Here is a 19,296-nt window from a genome sequence, read left to right as displayed (position 1 = left end):
TGCGCACCATCAGGCCACTGCAACTCATCCAGAATGCAGCGGCACGGGTCGTCTTCAATGTTCCTAAATTCAGCCATGTCACTCCACTGCTGCGTTCTCTCCACTGGCTTCCTGTAGCTGCTGCCCGCATCAGATTTAAAACCCTGATGCTGGCCTACAAAGCCAAGAACGGACCAGCCAGCCCCTCCGTATCTGATGGCAATGGTCAAAAGCCGATCCGCACCAAGAGCCCTTCGAGCTTCAAGTACGGCTCGGCTCGACCCGCCATCCCTCAAAATCCACGGAAGACAAGCGTCCAGGCTTTTTTCTGTCCTGGCACCAAAGTGGTGGAACGAGCTGCCCCTGGGTGTCCGAACGGCCGAGTCGCTCGCTGTCTTCAAGCGCAAACTGAAGACCCACCTCTTCAGAGAGTACTTGGACGAATAGTTCTATGGTCGCCTTATTGTCTTGTGCTTAGTAATGTCTAAAGCTTAGTGGTATCTTTAAATTATTAGTTAAACTAGCTGAGGTTTTTCTTGGGTAAATAGCAAAGCACTTTGTAAGTCGCTCTGGATAAGAGCGTCTGCTAAATGCCGTAAATGTAAATGTAAATGTAAATGTTAGCTGGTGCGTTGGCGCTGGGGACCCGCCGCTTTCCTCCGAACAGGTCAGCCGCCCAGATGCAGTGTTGCATCGGTGGCAGGTCAAAAAGAAGTGCCGGCTGGCTTCCCATGTGTTTAGTCCATACCCTCCTAGCGCCAGGAGCATTGCTAGTGCTAGGAGGAGCTGTGAACAGGTGGGTTAACGGTGGTGCCAAATTAATAGGAAAAAAGGGGGGGCCAAAGAATGCACACAAATGTGTACAGAAAACAGCAAACCAGCAATACTGAGCCCCTCCCCCAAACAAGCCCAGAAATGGCTCAGTAATGGGTGCAGACTTGTGCATTTGAGGCAAATGTGCAAGTGCTCATACACTTACATACACAAGATTGTTGGTGTAGGGTGGCGCATTTGCCCATCTGGGGAATTGAACTCTAGTCTGCTGGTCACCAGCCGATCACCCATTCTGCACGTTATATGTCTTGCCCAGCAAAAGAGCTAATTTGTAGCAGGTGGAAGAGCTGGTTATAACATTTGCTAAAAAGTCTGGTAACTTGATGCAATTCAATATGTTGCAGTTCTATGTTGATGGAATCAGACGACCTTTCCAACTTAAAAGCTTTAAATAAATTGCATCCGAATAAATCTGATTAGAAATAAGATACAAAATATCAGTCATCTCTCTAAATTTATTTTAGGGGAACGTGGTGTTCTCCCATTGTTGTAACACTGGTGTCCTTGTTCATGCCAGAAATCTAACCAGTGTGTTTGAGCAAATGGTGTCTGTAGGACCTATTATTTATTTATTTATTTATTTATTTATTATTTTTCATTTTTATGAACTCTGGCGTATTGTTTTTTTTTTGTTTGTTTGTTTGTTTAATACCGTTACAAAATGATTACAACCCCGCAGTACAGCTACAGGTTTCGAACACAGAGTGAGGGTAAAAGAACCACCACGAGAAACCACAGGCACACAAATACACTCCCTAACCATTTAATGTGGTCACAGCTTTCCCACAAACACAGCCTACCTACTGTTTACACCGTATACAATGTAGCACGCTACAGACAGAACCTGAGATCATTAAAGAGACATGTATACACACTTAAATGTAGGCAAAGTAGCTCTGTGTTTGTTTATGTGTAAACAGAAAGATGGGGCGGGGGGGGGGGGGGGTTACCTGGTGCTGCAAGAATTGCACTGTAACTCTAACTAGACCAGCTATGCATGTAGCATGTGTGTAGCTCTACTGCTTCTCTATCCAGACCCTCCCCACTTCCTTCTAATATCAATGTTTGTCTTTCTACACTAACCAGACTACTGTGTGTACGTTTTAGGCCAAACAGCAGGCGCACATGCGCACACACATAGCGGAGGAGTGCAAGAACGACTACGCCGCCCAGCTGCAGAAGTACAACAAGGAGCAGAACCAGTTCTACTTCACCGACATGCCTCTCATATTTAATGTAAGCGATAGCATGATCCTCCTCATCCTCCTCCTCCTCCTCCTGCTCATTCTCCGGAATAACTGTCTCACCAGGTGTCCTGGTGTGTAGGTGATGGTTAGCTGTAGCGTGAATGAGGGACTGATGAGGGCAGGGGTGTGTGCGCATGTTTTTCTCTTGCAGAAGCTGCAGGACATGGATGAGGGGCGTGTGCGGAAGTTGGCTCAGACTTACATCCTGTTTGCTGACACTGAGAGGCACGTCATGCCCATCATCGGGAAGTGCCTTGAGGGCATCACCAGAGCCGGCACCAACGTCAATGAGAAGAACGTGAGCCTACCGTCCGCGATCACCTCACACACCTGGCTTTTATTTTCTAGCTAAGCCCAGATAGCAGTCTTCTCCCATTTTAAACAAGCCTCGCTCTGAGAGGTGAATCTGCTTGGCTTTACTATGATCCAGTTCTTCAAATAATATCAAGTAATTGAATTCTTCTGTTTTGATTATGTTGGTATCTTTTAATTATTGTAGGTTTTACAGTTGAGATTTAAGCTTTTCGATTACACAGGACTTTTATGCATTCGGACTAAGGCCCAGTTACACCTGTACTCGGTTTCCAGGTACTTTGCCTAGGCTCGGACAGCTGTACCAGTTGTAATCAAGCTGTATAGTTGATTTAAAAATGACATAAGGCCTCCCTAAGGCCCACATTGCCCACCAACACCCCCACCCCCTGTAGTCAAAGGCCACTGAATTGGTTTCCTCCTTCCCACCTTCACTCAGTGCAGCGCCATGCTTGGTAGCCTCATGTCAAGTCAAGTCAAGTCAAGTCAAGTGGGTTTATTGTCATTTCAACTACATACAGAGTACACAGTGAAACGAAACAACGTTCCTCCAGGACCATGGTGCAACATAGACAGTGCATACAAGACACAAGTGCAACACAAACAAACAAGTGCGGACAGTGTGACCGGAGGACACCTGGCTAGGGGGTAGGAACTTAACATGACTTATATAAAATATAAAGTAAGTGAGGTGAAGTAGTTCTTCCAGGATTTGTTGCTGCATGCCTGTTTTGGCCACCCCAAAAGCCTGACAATTTTAATATAAACCCGAAATATTGTTATGGAAGAGGTCATAGGTTTACACAGTCATCATGGACTTTGCATTGTACCAGTTTCATGGGAATCAAAACGGCTTCCCTGGTACCATCACCACGCTGCTACCGCCACCATGCTTAACATGCCTAAATGGACTTAGGTGTGTTATTTTCTCTGTCTGTATTCCACTGTTCAGATTCAGATGCAATTAGTCATTTCCTTAATATATCTTAATCAAATGCTTGAACTGAGGGGTGCAGCCTGGGGCCACTTTGTGAGGTAGTGGCGCATTGTCTCATATTAAGACCCTCTCACAACACGTCACGAAACTGACCCATGCCTCTGACATGTATCTGTGTTTCTAGGACTCCTTGGTCCTCATAGAGCAGCACAAATCGGGCTTCGAGCGGCCTGGCGACCTGGAGTTCGAGGACTACAGTCAGGGCATAAACCGTGCATCTTCTGACAGCAGTCTGGGCACCCCCAAGGGTCCTCTGGATCTGCTGGGCAAAAACAAGAGCAAGCCCTTCTGGTTGTTCAGCAAGAAGAGCAAGGTAGGCACCCTGCCAGAGATTTAGGCCAGCGTGTATACATGTAGTACTTATTACTCAGGATTGTGAAGAAATCTGTCCGGGTGAGTGAAGCAGTGCTGTGAATATTACAAATTCCTAGAAAGATGTAATTTAGTAATTCCCTGTTGTAAAACTGTCGCTTTGAAAATCACCCAAGCCTTTAATTTTTCTACCCGACTCCTGTCTGCATTTAAAGTAATGTCATTCAGAGCTATGTCCCTTAGTGTAGTTACAGTGTGGGTCTACACTGACCTCCTTATATGGGCTTGTTCATTATTTAATTGCAGTTAGGGGGATGTTTTGACTGTGTGCTGTAGTGTACGGACTTGGCATAGCCATAGAAATAGCCAGTAGAAAAGCTGTGGTGTGCCACACCTTTTGCCCTGTTAGGAAATGCATGATTTTCTGAACCTTGAAAACCCTTTCGCCCACTCTCTTCTCTCTAAACGAATACACAGCCCCACCCACACACACACACACACACGCACAAACACGTTTCTCAAACCCATTTTTATTTTTTTGCATGGCTGTCTCTCTGGCTGTGAGCTCTTTTGTTATGTTCCCAGCGCATGACCGGAGCTTAGCTGTGCTTATATCCAAGCAGGGTACAACAACTGTCAGTTCCTCCACGGGCCATGACGCACAAACACACACTTCTACTGTTATGCCGTACAGAATAAACCCTTCAGTCCCGTCACAATGACACCTTTGTGAAACGTCAAGCACCAGGAAAGACACCACTGGCAGTGGCATCTGGTTAACATCCTCTGATTCAGTCCTCTGCGAATGAGAGTCTGTGGAGCAGCATGTTCAGATATCATCATCATAAACTATATGTCCATAAATATGTCCTAATATTTGTGGACACCCTTTTAAATGAATGCGTTCAGCTACTTTAAGTTGCACCCGTTGCTGACACAGCTTGTCTAGTCTTTGTAGAGAAGTAGTATTGCCAATAGAATCTGGAGCAGATAATTAGGAACCTATGGGCATCATGCTTAATGCCAGACGTGGGGGTATACCTTCCCCCCCCCCAACCATTCTCTCTCCATCCAATATTTTTGGGTCCAGTTGTGGATCCTGACCTTCCTAGCACTGTTGTAGCTGAATGCAATCAAATCCTCGCAGTGCTCCAAATTATTATTTCTTTAAATAAATACCCTTGATTTTAGATGAAACGATGAATAAGCATGTCCCAATACTTTTGTCCATGTAGTGTAGTGGCTTTAAAAACAAATCGAGTAGGAACTGCATAAACTGTATAGTAACAGGTGGGGGTAGGGGGGTGGTAAGCATGATGGCATAGTGGCTAACAACATTGCCCTTCCCTTTGTCCTTTCTGTGGCTGGCAAGGGTTCAACTCCTTGCACCACTCTACACCGATAAAAGTCCTTTGGCAAGACTCCTAAATCTGTGTTCATCGACCTGTAAATGCACTGAAAGTCACTCTGGTAAATGTGAGAATTTGCGTTTTTAGATGCTCAGTAGAGAAGTGCTTCAATTAAAGGCGAATTTTTATTGGCTGATACTCAAGGTTTCAGCGACGGTATGGACGTTTCTTGCTTCTGGGCTCCCCCTACAGTCGGAAAAAGGAATCCGAGCTTTGATCCGCCACACGAGATTTTTGCAAGCTGAGAAGTACAGAACCGTCACTGAAAGTGAAAGAATCATGTGAACTGAAGCAGTGGAGAAATACTACAGGATTTGACACAAATATGATTGGGGTTATATGACTCATACATGATATGTATTAAGCCTGGGGTAGCAGCGTCAGCAGCACTGTTCTCCCTGTCCCTGCTCCCTGTCTGCGGAGCATTGTGTTTGCCTTTAGCTAGAGAAGCGTTTCCCTAAACTGGCCGTGGCACACTGCTCTGCACGTTATAGCGGCTCCTTGTTTCTAACAAAACCAGTGTATTCCATCGCCAGACTCGCCAGATTGCTCTCAGTCGGACTGCATGAAGGCTTGGCCATGATTACGTCACGGCGACCAGTGGCCGTTCCTCCAGAACCCAGAAAGAGCAATGGCGTTGCTCTTTAAGAGTAAAAAAACAAGCATGTTCTGTTACTCCAATAGCCGAAGGACATGGGTAGGTTGTCATGTCTGGAACAGTCAGTAGAGGCCTACTCTTGAAGGTCCAGTTTTCTTCTACAGTGCCTATGGGAAGCCCTGCCCAGAGCAGTTAGTTACTGGGATAACGCCGCATCTAACCAGTGCAGCGTTAGATGCTGAGAGGGACTATATCTTCTACACGAGATGTTTTCTCCTCGGCGGATGACGTGCCAAACATGTCGGAGAATTATACGTTCATTGTTACTGAAGCCATCCAATATCAGCTGGAGTAGGTACAGATGCCTTATGTGTTTTGAGGTAGCGAAGTATACTCCATTATAAGCACCTTAAAGGAGTACTCCAGTACCTGTACACTTCTCTGTTATTAGATTGGTTTTAAAAAAGAAGAAAAGTGTGATCGTGCCATCTCTGATCATGAATTGATGATGCCTTCAGACATCAAGTATTATTGTTTTGCCATATCTCACATCGTAACATGCGCCACAAGCTGGTGTTCACCATCTGACCTAGGACTGCACTCTCTGACTGCGCTAACAGAGGGCCCCCATTGGCTCCTTCCTCCTGACCAATTCAGACTGACAAACTGACTGACTGCTGCTGTAGCTGTGACGTCCCGTACCACTGCAGAATTCCTCTACTTTTCCTCTCCGCTCTGCATACTACTGCATAACTCCTCCATCCTGCCTGTGTGTGTCCGCCGCATGACCCTCTTATACCTTGTGTCTCCTTCCGCAGTGCCCAGTCTGCATGCAGCACTGCCCCATGCCGTGTGTCTGTCTCTTAAACCAACCAATGAAATGGCTGAGCCAAAGAAACTTCACCCCCTAGAAACGATTGGCCATGCTGTAAACCTCCTCCACCATCTCGCTTCCCTCAATAGCACAGGTCTAGTGAAACTCCTCCCACCCTTCAGAGCAGCATGGTGTTAAAGAGATGCTTAGCTGTGTACTACCCGTCCAAGCTCATTCCCCAGAATGCCTCTCGGCCATCCTAAGGCAAGGAGGAGCTAATTTACAGGAGAAGTTTATATTTAGCACTTGAGTTTATCCCGTTCTGCCCTTAGATGTGCTGTAGGCCCCATTCAGAAGTTGCAGATGTTTATCGGGCCCGTCTCAAATGTTTAGCCTTTGCTAGCGGAGATTAGCGGAGTGCGCTAGACGCAGCTCTGTTTTTCATGGCGTTTCTGACTGGTTGGTGAAATTGTCATTCCACTGCAGTGTTTTACTGTAAACATGCTGTCATTACAGACAGCACTGGTAAACTGGCAAAGTGTGGCTCCACTGAAACCGTGGTCGTGGAGTACGCCCTACATTTGGCCAAGTTTAAAATGAGAAGTTTGGAATATACACTATGTCCAAATGTTTGTGGACACCCCTTCTAATGAACGCATTCCGCTACTTTATGCTCTGTCATTTAAGTAGCTGAAGTACTGCCAATAGAATAGGGCTCTCTGCAGCAGATAATAAACATGTACCTATTAGCACCATGCCTAATGCCAGGTGTTGGCTAGAGGGGTAGAAAGCCCTCCCCCAGCATTGAGCTGTGGAGCAGTGGAACTGTGTTCTCTGGAATGATGATGGTGCTCCATCCAATACTTTTGGAATGAGTTAGGGGGCAGGGGATGAGGTGGGTGGTGATCATCCTCCAACACCCTGACCTCACTAACGCTCTTGGACAGTAGAGACAGTCCAATCACATACTCGTGATTTCAGAAGAAACAATGAATAAACAGGTGTCCCAATACTTTAGTCCATATAGTGTACGAATCCAGTGGAGCCACACTTCTCCATCACCCTGTTGTTGCTTTGCTGAGTTTGAAGTGTTGGATTAGGGCCTGAATGTTGGGGCATGGGGTTCTTAGTGATTGGTTGGGGCTTTAGCCGCTGGACCTGAGTAGGGTTTAAGTGCTAAGTTAAGGCTTTAGTACTGGGGTGGGGCTTTAGTGTTAGGCTGGGGGTTAGAGTTGTGCTGGGTCAAGTTATTAGCATTGGATGGTTTAGCATTGGGTTTGAGCTTTAGCTTTGGCATGGGAGGGTTTAGCATTTGGCCTGGGGGAGTAGCATTGGGTTTTAGCATTGGGCTTTAGCTTTTAGCATTGGGTTTGAGCTTTAGCCTTTAGCATTGGGGTCGGGCTTTAGCTTTTAGCATTGGGTTTAGGGCTTTAGCTTTTAGCATTGGGGTCGGGCTTTAGCTTTTAGCATTGGGTTTAGGGCTTTAGCTTTTAGCATTGGGGTCGGGCTTTAGCTTTTAGCATTGGGTTTAGGGCTTTAGCTTTTAGCATTGGGTTTAGGGCCTTAGCCTTTTGCATTGGGGAAAGGGTTTAGCATTAGGCTTGGTAGGGGGTTTAACATTTGGGAGGTGGGTATCAGCTTTAGCTGGGAGGGTGGTTTGCATTAGGTTTGGGAGTAAGCTTTTAGCGTTAGGTTGGGGCTTTAGCATTGGGCTAAGGGGCTTTCGTGTTGGGTTGTGGGTTGGGCTAGGTTCTGCTTCTTTATGTCCCGCTGAGGTTGTTCCAGTGTTGTCTTCCTCGCTCTTTGATGTTGCTTATGGTGTTTGATGGTGTCTCTCTCTTTCCCTTGTCATCTATGTGTGTCTCTTGTGTTTTTGTCTCCCTCACCCTCTTCCCTTCCTCGCCTTCTCCTCCCTCCCCGTCCTCCTGCCGCCACGTCCCGTTTTCCTCTGGGTCTGTATCTGGTGTTGGTCCCGCCTTGCCCCACCCCTCGTCGTCCTGCCATGCCCCTCCCTCAGCCTTCCTCCTCCTCCTCCTCCTCTCCACTCACGCCCTTCTCCACTCCCCCTGCTCCCTCGCCCGCTAACGGACCCCCATCCCCCAAGTTTGGCCGGGACCCCTTGTCGTACTGTTTGAAGGAGATCAATAAGACAGTCAAACCCCGAATCTCCTCCTTCCGGACCCTCCGAAGAACGGTGAGTGAGAAAGGGCGGAGCTCAGGAGCTCTGATTTTGAAACCCACTGCTGCTGTTGCTGCTGCTGCTGGTGGTGGTCCTCCTCTGTACGCCATTCAGCAGCCAATGAAAGCCCCGATTGATCCTAGCCTGAGTAATAGTCATGTGCACAGAGCGGTCACAGTCATGTAGACGGGTTGGCGCTCTTAGGACTCCACACTTATCTAATAATTCAGAGTCCCGAGAGCACTCGGAGAGCTGCATTACCTCTGCGGATCCTTCTACAGACCCCTCGTGTGACTGCTGTCATGGACACACAGCCTCTCTCTCTCTCTCTCTCTCTCTCTCTTTCTCTCTCTCTCTTTCTCTTTCTCTCTCAGAAGTATACCCTGGAGAGGATCACGGTAATCAACAGTGAAGTGGTGTAGGGGCGACCGCATCTTCTCTTGTCTTTTTTATTATTATTATTAATTTCTTTGGGAACATTGTGTATTTTTCCAAATTTTCCGCACGGCCACCTATGCATCATTTATCGAAGCTCGTCCCACAATTACTGAGAAAATGCACAGTGTACACATTCATTGTTGGAGACCAAGGTCCAGCCGTTCACATGACGGTAGAGGCGAATTTCCAGAGGACAGTCATGTTGCAGAGGGGGCCATGCACTCTGGGGTGGACACTGGAACTTTGTCAAACCTTTGGGTTTATTTACAACACACCATCATACTCTTAATTTTTTATTTTTTTTTTAAGCTGAATCAACAAACTCACGTCCAGGACATCCAACATGAAACCGTATCTTCTCGAAAAAGGTTCTTTAGGAAAGCTGGTGAGAAATGATGGTGTACTGTAAGGGTGTTGACTAAAGCACTTGTTGCACAGTGGTGGAAGATGGTGCTAAACAGAACTTTGACACTTTGGTCAGCACACACCAGTTATTATTCAACTAGATGAAATAATACTTCTATTATTAGGTGGAAGGCAATAGTGCCTGTGTGTAATGCTTCTACTGTGCAGAAGCCGAAGACCACCCTTCATTTATTTAATTTCCGGCCCCTTTCTAGCCCGTTCATTGTTTCGGGAGATTTGTCTGATTAGATAGATGATGGGTCACTTGCATAAGGATAAGGAAAGTCCGGTACCATGAAGTTAAGACTCCTTAGAATCATGAAAGACCTGGTAGACCACCAAAACTACTCTCAACAGATAAACAGCACTGGTTAGACTTGACATGACACCTACATGCGTCTGTCACGATGCCTGCCTCTAAAGGTTTATTCCAGCTAGTCATAAAGGCTGAATTGTCCATTTTGAGGTCATTTAACCTCAGCAAGTTGTGTGAAGAACCTTTTGAAAGTTGAAAGAATCGCTTTAAAAAAAAAAATAAATAAATAAATAAATAAATATAAAATAAATATAAAATCAGAAACACAACCTGGGGTCGTTACGGGAACCAGGAATCGTGATGGCGGCTTTTCCTGATGCCAGTAGCCAGATAAGGATGGGAAAAGTGATGCGCAAGGAGGCGGAAGCTCTGAAAGCGAGCGGGTCTCTGTGGTAGCGCTAGTGGCATTCCAGAGGGGTCCATTTAGTTTCCCGGGATGACCGCAGAGATGGCAGCACTGTCCAGTAATATTCGGAGCTCATGAAATCCAACTGCAGCATTAAAGCTCTTGTCTTTTAATTCCAAAGAGAAGTTTCATAATAAGCATTTACCAATGGTTTATTCAAAACCTGCAGTTTGATCATATATAAATGCTGCCAGGGCATCAAAATGGCAATGTAAACAACCCCCCACCCCCCAGTGCCTGTATCCATAGCAGTGCCTGTGTACCTAACATGCTGGCGTTAGTGTAATCAGGAAGCCGGTGTTACTGTTTTCCATTATTACAGCTGCCTCGGAGGGTAACCCAGCAAGCATGTGGCCGGTATGATCGGTATGATGACCATGCGCTGAGTAACGCAGGTGGTGCTGTGCTTTAGGGAGACACTGTGAGCCAGGGGAAGCAGGTTAGGTGAACTAGAGGAATTATGTGCTGGAATCGAGGTTTGTGACGTCAACATATTGCTAATTCTGATTTAGTCCCGTCCAACCTAAATCCAGCCTCAATAAATCCTATGGAATAAATAGTTGGACAAATTACTCCACAGAAAACACCAGCATATTTGTTTTCCTCTGGTGGTTCAGAGTAAATGTAGCATCACGACAGCTAATAGAACAGCATCACACAGACTGAAGAGCCAGCTCTTCCAAAAGAGGACTTGAAGTGTAGTGTAGTGAAGTGTAGTGTAGAGCATTGTGGCCTCCATACTGACTTTTTGTGTTTATTAGTATCTAATCTTACAGGTATCTTTTGGATCTTAGAAAATATCCTTAGCTAGTTTATATAGACTGAGTGAACAGTGAAGCACTTGAGTCGCTCTGGAGGAGAGCTTCTACTAAATGTCTTTAATGTAAATGTGAAGGGAAAACCACTTATTCCGTTCTAGTGCCAAATAACAGGGTTGTAAAAGGGCGTGTTAAACCATTTAAACCATTCAAGGCATGTTTTTCACCCCAACCAAAGTTACACACTTACTGTTTATACGTCAGAGAACAATAGAAGGTACTGAAAGACACCTTTAAATAAATGAAAGGGTGGAGTCGGATTTCTGCACAGTGTTGTGTGTGTGTGTGTGTGTGTGTGTGTGTGTGTGTGTGTGTGTGTGTGTGTGTGTGTGTGGAACAAACAGGAAAAGGTGATTATGCAGGCACAAACATTGACACACAAGGCTACTAGCTTATATTTGAACCTCCCAGTTACTTGTTTGTAAGTCTGGCAGGGAGCTCCTTTCAGTGGCAGATACTGGTGGTACATGGAAGGTGATGGCTTGCCATACAGGTGTTTAGGGAACACCCCCCCCCCCACCACCACCACAGTATTTCACATCTGTGCTGGGCTTGTGGTGCTGGACAGTCATCAGTGTTTGTGGGCGTCTCTTCTTTTTTTTTTTTTTCCCTGGTCTTTCTATACATTTTTGGGCATGATATATTTTTATTATTCTTTTTTTTTTTATTCTTTTTTTTTGTTGTGTGTTTGTGTACTTCCCCCGTGTGCTCTACATGCATGACTGATTACAACCCCCCCCCCCACCTCCCGTCTCCTCAGCCGGCTGCCACGGAGGACTTTGGCCACCTCCCACCGGAGCAGCGCAGGAAGCGGCTGCAGCAGAAAATCGATGACATCAGTAAGGAGCTGCAGAAGGAGCTGGATCAGAGGTGAGCGGAGTGGCGCGCCATCTCCCTGGCAACCATTGCTATGACAGCTAGCTGCAGCAACATCCACCCTCTCCGACAAACACCCCCCCCCCCTTTTTTTTATTTATTTTTATTTTCACCCTATGGAGCACACCGGACTCTGAGGTTGTGTTGCAGCTCTCTGTCTCCATGGAGATTCAGTGGTGTAGACGTCTGAGGTTAACAGTGCAGCAGTTTGAGCAGGGAGGACGTTTACGTGGAGGCTTACGTGAACCAGTTAGCAGCTTTATGAGGTGAGGTGTTGGTTGGAGTAATGGGGAAAATTGCCAAACTGCAGGACATCATAGGCCAGATTCTCAGATTCTGAAGGTAGCCTCTAATATAATCCTTAAGTAGGTGAATTACTAGAATTGATGTGTAATTAAAATGAGTTCATGTGTAGATTGCTGGTTGCCACACCAACGTACAAGGCAGATGCTCAAGCCTCTGATTGGCCACTTTCAGAGTCTTCTTCACTGCCTGCTCTGCACTAAGCTCTACCTCCACACGCTCATTATCCACCCCGTAATGTACGTTTTTCAATTGTACCTCTGATTATTGAGGGTGGACTTGCTCTTTCAATTGTACATAATGCAGAACAACCAATCAGAACGAAAACAGAAATTCTTGGGTCATTTATCCATCAGCCATAACATTAAAACCACTGATGTAAAGTGAATAACAAACCGTGGCACCGGTCAAGGGTGATGAGGGTCATATTAGGCAGCAAGTGAACAGTCAGGTCTTGAAGATGAAGAAGGTGTTGGAAGCAGGAAAAATCGGCAAGCATAAGAATCTGAGACGCTTTGACGAGCCAGAGCTTGGTCTAGACGATGGCTAGACGACTGAAAGGTCAGAACATTAAACAGGTCTTGTGGAGTATTCCTGGTGTGCAGTGGTCCTTACCTACCAAACGTTCTCCATGAAGAACAACTGCTGAACCAGCAACCACGGTCATGGAGACCCATGGCTTACGGGTGTGAGTAAGGAGCGAAGGCTAGCCCAACTGGTTTGATCCCATCAAAGAACGTCTGAAGCACGGATTGCTGAGCGTAAGCCAGTCTTAAAGGCATGGTAACAGAAGGGTGGAAGAGGATTGTGGAAAAGTGAATTCCGACTGTTTTTGGTGTGTGAACTTCACAAATGTGGGTGGATGGACCTCTGTGGAAGTTTGTCTGGTAAAGGCAAAAATAAGTACTTGGGGGAAAAAGCTAAATAATCTGCTTTATTTCTTGAAAAATCTTTTATGCTTTATAGATCTTTTATGACCGTAGGAGTGAAAGTGCTTAAAAGTGTCTGTTTAAAATGAGAAAGATTAGAGATTTTAGACTAGATTTTACTTTGGATAGTCATTCGTTCTGTCTGTGTTTCTCCTTCTCCCTGTTCTCTCCGTTCCCATCCCTGTGAAGTGAGGCTCTGGGCAAGATGAAAGATGTGTATGAGAAGAATCCTCAGATGGGCGATCCAGCCAGCTTGGCCCCGCAGATCACCCAGACTACCCACAACATCGAGAGGCTCCGAGGGGAGCTCAGCAAATACGAAGTACTGCAGCACAAACCCCACTTTTAAAAGTCTGTCTTCACACACAAACGCAGACGTGTGCTGTTTTGACACTGCTGTCTCTGTTGTAGTCATGGCTCGCAGGAGCCGGCGGTCGAGGAGAGACGCTCCGTTACTCCACTCACTCGCTGAACAACAATAGCGGCAACAATGTGTACAGGTCAGTCTTATCTTCCAGACAAGCTACAGAGCACACACACACACACACACACTCGCACAACCACGATAACCTTATCTCAACCTTACATGTTTGCTTTAAATAAAGTTCAGGTTCAGTAGTGGGGGGAAGGGTTATCACTGCTTGGTGATTGGCTGGACTCCAAGCGATGCCAACAATGAACTATTTGAGGTCATAACATTAACCAGATGTTGGCAAGGAAGCTGATGGTGATTAATTTGCACTATTTTCTCAGTTAAGTAAACGGAGTGTGGGTTTGGCTGTGATACACTGTGGTTTTCCATGGGTTTGAAATGTCCTCAGGTCCATGTTTACATTAGATACTGGGATCGAAGGTCTCGCGCTCTGATATTGTCTTAAGGCAACGAATGATACATGGGTTTTTACAGTATTATTGGGTGTATAAGTATTTTGGCTGTGACACTCCAGTGTCTTACCATCTTTGTAAGTTTGCTTTTGTACACAAACACAGTGGAGCAATCAAGAAGTGTAGACTTTTAGCTTTATTTTAAGGGGTTTAATAAAAATGTATCAAATATTGCATACAGCAAATTTACTGTTTTTTGCAGTGGTTGTCTAACTCTGGACAATATACGCACACACAGCTTGTCTAGTTGTTGTAGAGCAGTGTTCTCTGGAATGATGCTGTTCTAACCAATACTTTTGGCATGAGTTGGGAATGAGGTGGGGTGGTGATCATCCAAGATCCTGACCTCACTAATCACTTGTCACTGAAGGCCTTCCCTGGACAGTAAAGACAGAACCCCTTTTTTCATTGATTTCAGAAGAAACAATGAATATGCAGGTGTCCCAATACTTTTGTCCATATATTGTACATATAGACGTGCTTGTGTTGCAGTTTTATGACAACATAATGTGAAGTTTCAGTCCTGTTTATTTCATTTGAATGCTGTTGTCCTGTCCACTAATTCCTAGCCAGAACATTAAAACCACTGATGTTAAGTGAATAATATGTCGCGTATCTTGTTCTAGTGGCCCCTGTCAAGGACTGGGGTGTTAATATTAGGCAGCAAGGGAACAGTCAGGTCTTAAAGGTAAAGGATGAAGCTGTTGGAGGCAGGGAAAATGGACAAGCGTAAGAATCTGAACCGCTTTGACAAGAGACAAAATATGATGAGTAGGCGACTTGAAAGGTCAGAACATCTCCAAAACATCAGGTGTTCCCAGTATGCAGTGGTCAGTACCTACCAAACATGCTCCAGAGACCGGGGTCAGGGGCACCAATGGCTTACAGATGAGTGAAGGCTCATCTTGTTCGGTCCCACAAAAAAAACTACTGAAGCACAGATTGCTGGCAAAGTTCAAGCTTCTAGGTGTTGTGGCAACCATACCTTGAAGGGTCAGAGCTGTTTTGGTGGCACAAGTGGACCTGCTAAGTATTGTGGGGCTGGTAGGGGCAGAATCTGAGATGGTGCAGCCAATTGTGGTTAGCATCCCTCTGTGTTACATCCATAAAGGCGTCTCCTGATTGTAGACTTTGTGGTCAGTGGTACTTTTGCATCCTCAAGAGTGTTCTCGAGTTGAGTAGATGTTGTGAAGGGGGCGGGGGGCGGGGGTGTTTCTTCACCAAGGAAATAACCCACGTCCAGGTTTGGTCCTCCAAGGTTTTTGGTGTTGCTGGGCTCAGCAGTGCAGTTCTTCTTCTTTTTAAGAATGCATATCTGTCAGTGTCCAAATACTAAGTGAATTCTAGTACTGGATAAGAAAAGGAAGTGCTATGTTCACTGAGATTTAATAAAAGGTATTCCTATAGCTCATAAATCAACCTTAATATTTTCAATGACAAAGTAGAACAAAGTGTTATTAGATTAATTCCATCATGTGTTATTTCTGGAATACCTTCCAGGCCTGCTAGATCAGCATTTTAGGATTTTCCATGCACTTTTTCAAATGAGTTACCTAGCCTCTCTCCCCACAGTCCTGATGGAGCCCACTCGGATGAGAGCACCCCTGATGCCTCCCAGGCCATCTACGCAGAGTTTGATGATGACTTTGAGGAAGAGGAGCTGTCCTCTCCAATTGGCCAATGCACAGCACTCTACAACTTCCCAGGTATGACTGGAAATGGCTTTGCGTTGCTACTGAAAAGCAGCATGAATTGTACTCTTGCATAAATCTGACTACATTCACTATATGTTCAAATGTTTGTGGACACCCCTTCTCATGAACGCTTCAACTGCTTTACGTTGCACCTATTGCTGACACAGATGTGCAAATGCACATCACACACAGTTTGTCTAGTCGCTGTAGAGACGTACTGGCAATAGTATAGGACTCTCTGGAGCAGATGAACATCAACCTATTGGCACCATGCCTATAGGACTCCCTGGACAGTAGAGACAGTTACTCCAACAAAAGCCAGAGAACCGCCCCCCCCCCTAGATTTCCGAAAAAAAACCACAAAGACTGAGCAGGTGTCCCAATACTTTTGTCCATATAATGTAGATGTTTAATGGCTTGTGTTGCAGTTTTATGACAACATGGAGTTTCAGTCCTGTTCGTTTTATTTGGCTGCTCCTGTCCTGTCCTCTGATTCCTGAGCCCTTGCAGTCAATTGTCCCACTTGAGTTGTTCCAAACGTTCCAAAAGTGCCGAATGGATTCACATTTATTGAGCATTTGGGCCTAATAAGAATGTCACATGCCCTGGAAGCTTCAAAGTTTCCTGTTTAAAGCTATTTGCTCTGCCCCCCTGCAGTGGTTTTGAGAACCCTTTTGCAAGATTTGCATACAGTGTAAGCTGTAAATTGCTGGTCTGTCATTATGAATTCTAAGAGAGCTTTCAGATGGTGAGCCCTTTTATGCTTTACTAACCACAGGGATGCCGACTCAGTGTGGTGCTTCGTCACCTGCACACTTTCCGTTCGGAGTAAAACTAGTTTTGAAACTAGCCATGTGCCAGTTCTTTGTCATAACGCCGCCTTCACCATGTTTGACAGATGCGGTATACTATAGATCATTTTTGTCTGTCTATCTGTCCAAAAAACTTGGAAGGATTTCTGGCCATTTAATCTGGGGTTTCTATTCTTGATTGTTATCTTTTTTTTATTTATTTATTTATTTATTTATTTTTATCGTGATACACAATATGCTAAGCATATTGAGGAGACTGTTAGTGCTTAATAAACACTGATCAGCTACATGTTTCATTACAGACAGTGTAATTAGACTGGTTTAATAAGATGAAGAGCAGCAGATGTTGGTGGTTGGTGTGGCGCAACAGATAACACCACTACCTGCCACTGAGCTACCACACCATGTGGGAGACTGGGGTTCGATTCCCAGTCTGGTTGACTGTTACGCTACACCAATAAGAGTCCCTGGGCAAGACTCCTAACCCTACACTGACCCACCTCTGTAATATGAGTAACCTTGTAAGTCGCTCATCAAACACTCCATCATTTTACTGAAATGCCACCCTGATTTTGAGATCCCGCGGTATACTACCAATATTACCGCTATACCACCAAACCCTAGTCCCAAATTGATGACTCAGATCAAGTCCGATTACACACACTTGTTTCTTTTGCCTGCCGTTCTTGTTCACAGGCTCCAGCGAGGGCACCATCTCCATGCAGGAGGGCGAGGTCCTTGCCGTGGTGGAGGAGGACAAAGGTGACGGCTGGACGCGAGTGCGGCGGAACAACGGTGACGAAGGCTACATCCCCACCTCCTATGCCACCATCACACTCAACAAGTGATCCACCGCACCCCTCCCTGTTAACCCCCCTATGCAGCCGCTGTACAGCGCCACCCCCCCCCCCCCAGCCCTGGAGTAACTTCCCATCACGGCTCATCATCCGGCAAAGAGCAGCGCTCTCTTCAGGGTGCAGAGAGTAACAGAGAGAGAGCTGGAGGATACTCTAGACTTGTACATGGACTTTTATATTGTCGGGTTCTGGTGAGAATGCGTCGGAGAGAAACGTCGGACTCATTTTCTTTGTTTTGTTGCTTTTTGTTTTTTCTGCTTTCCTCCACTGGTCTAGACCGAGCTGCAGTGAGCATGCATGTGCTTAGGATGCTCTTCCGGACTCCCTCAGGCTTCCATGATCATCAAACTGGGACAAACCCCAGAGGGGGCTGGTGTTTGGAGGCTTTATCCGAATGGGACTCATCCATAAAGCACGTGGGAATTGGACGAGAGTGATGCAGTCATCGGCTTGACGCCGCCTAGTCAGCGCTGGCTCACGAGGATATGAATAATCGTAACCATAGCTACCTTCCCTCTAAGCCTGGGTGGAGAACAAGGCATGCCCTGACCTCCCTGTTGTCTTCACTTGTTGCTTTTTTTTTCTTCTTCTTATTCTTCAGTTTAAACATTCACTCATAGCGCACATGCCATTAAGCGCCACTCCTTTGCAAACGCTTGCCTATGTGTGCAATTTTAGTGGGATGGACTGTGTGTGCAAGTGTGTGCGAGAGACAGCGCGAGAGCTTGTCGGAAACCAGTTGATAATAAGGTCCAACACTTCTGCTTTTAGGAATATTACGATTAACAGGGAATTAAATGTTAAGACAATCAGCTCCATACTTAAGTGTACATCACGAACATCCGCCATGGAGGGCTTATTACACTTCCCAGCTACAAACTGCAGAGATAAGCAGATATGAGTCAAAGCTGCAAGATCATAATTTATTCATCCTTTTTTTTCATTATTGTGTGGTCACATTTCAGTAAGCGGTAACTGCGCACACACACGCGGACACACACACACACGGACACAGGTAAAATCACATAAACACGGTTTATCAAGAATTAACATGTATATAAATAAATAAATAAAAAAAGCAAGGAAACTAAAGGTGTGCAACATTTTAGGACTTTCATATTTATATAAATATATATAAGAAATAATATATTTTAGTAATCACAGCACCACTATTGTCTTACTAGCTTGTCATCCTTAACGAATAAAGATTGTATAGTCTGAGCTGATTCCAGTATGCAGTAGATAAGGTCAGGAACGTGTTTGGGGGGGACACGCAGGGCTGTAGTGTGTATATTTGAGTGCAGAATCTGTGCTCTACATGCGAGGCTGTCTCTCTCTCTCCCTCTCTTTTTTTTTTTTTTTTTTTTTTGTCCAGGTGCCTTGTAGTTAAGCATTGTGTATGTAACATTTACAATACTGTCTACTGTCTCTAGGGACTTTATAAATGTCGAGCACATTTCCCAAATTATCAGGTGTCTTGTGTCTCTTATTAGTGTGGGGGGGGTATACTCGCACAATCAGAATATTAAGACCACCGACCTAATAACACTATTGAGACGCTGTGGCGTGGACTGTATTAGGTTATGGCAGCTGGATTAGGTGATCAGACTCAGCTGAGGATCTGCAGTGGCTCATCGATTGCTCTGTACCACTCACTGGAGTCTTCATGACTCATGGTGCCCCACTGTTTTGCCACTGGGAGGCACTCAATGTGTGAGAAGTCCATTCTCGGAACCCCTTTACCAAGCTGGCTTCAAAATATCACACAAAATTGGTGCTTTCTGAGATGCTACCACCCTGTTGCCATGACATTTTGGATTTAGTCCGGCCACGTGTTCTTTGTCAGGTATTACTGACTAGTGTCACTAGTTATTAT

The 19,296-nt window shown here is 45.5% G+C and overlaps 1 protein-coding gene across 3 annotated transcripts in view; it reads left to right on the top strand.

Annotated features, from left to right (window-relative positions):
- trip10a (thyroid hormone receptor interactor 10a) overlaps positions 1 to 18,886 on the top strand; it is a 45,285-nt gene extending 26,399 nt beyond the window's left edge. For 2 of the 3 annotated variants that reach the window (XM_072675293.1, XM_072675294.1), the window contains 9 exons: positions 1,921 to 2,049; positions 2,212 to 2,358; positions 3,494 to 3,682; positions 8,520 to 8,696; positions 11,825 to 11,934; positions 13,362 to 13,494; positions 13,584 to 13,672; positions 15,630 to 15,763; positions 17,260 to 18,886. In XM_072675293.1, coding sequence (XP_072531394.1) covers positions 1,921 to 2,049; positions 2,212 to 2,358; positions 3,494 to 3,682; positions 8,520 to 8,696; positions 11,825 to 11,934; positions 13,362 to 13,494; positions 13,584 to 13,672; positions 15,630 to 15,763; positions 17,260 to 17,411 — 1,260 coding nt within the window. In that variant the 3' untranslated portion in view covers positions 17,412 to 18,886. The remainder of the gene's footprint in view (positions 1 to 1,920; positions 2,050 to 2,211; positions 2,359 to 3,493; positions 3,683 to 8,519; positions 8,697 to 11,824; positions 11,935 to 13,361; positions 13,495 to 13,583; positions 13,673 to 15,629; positions 15,764 to 17,259) is intronic. The other variant, XM_072675295.1, reaches the window with a different exon arrangement.
- The last annotated feature ends 410 nt before the right edge of the window (positions 18,887 to 19,296 follow it).

This window comes from Salminus brasiliensis, chromosome 3, assembly GCF_030463535.1.
Source record: "Salminus brasiliensis chromosome 3, fSalBra1.hap2, whole genome shotgun sequence".
Classification (NCBI taxonomy): domain Eukaryota; kingdom Metazoa; phylum Chordata; class Actinopteri; order Characiformes; family Bryconidae; genus Salminus; species Salminus brasiliensis.
Note: the sequence above shows the minus strand (reverse complement) of the source record. Positions and strands in the feature narration are given on the sequence as shown.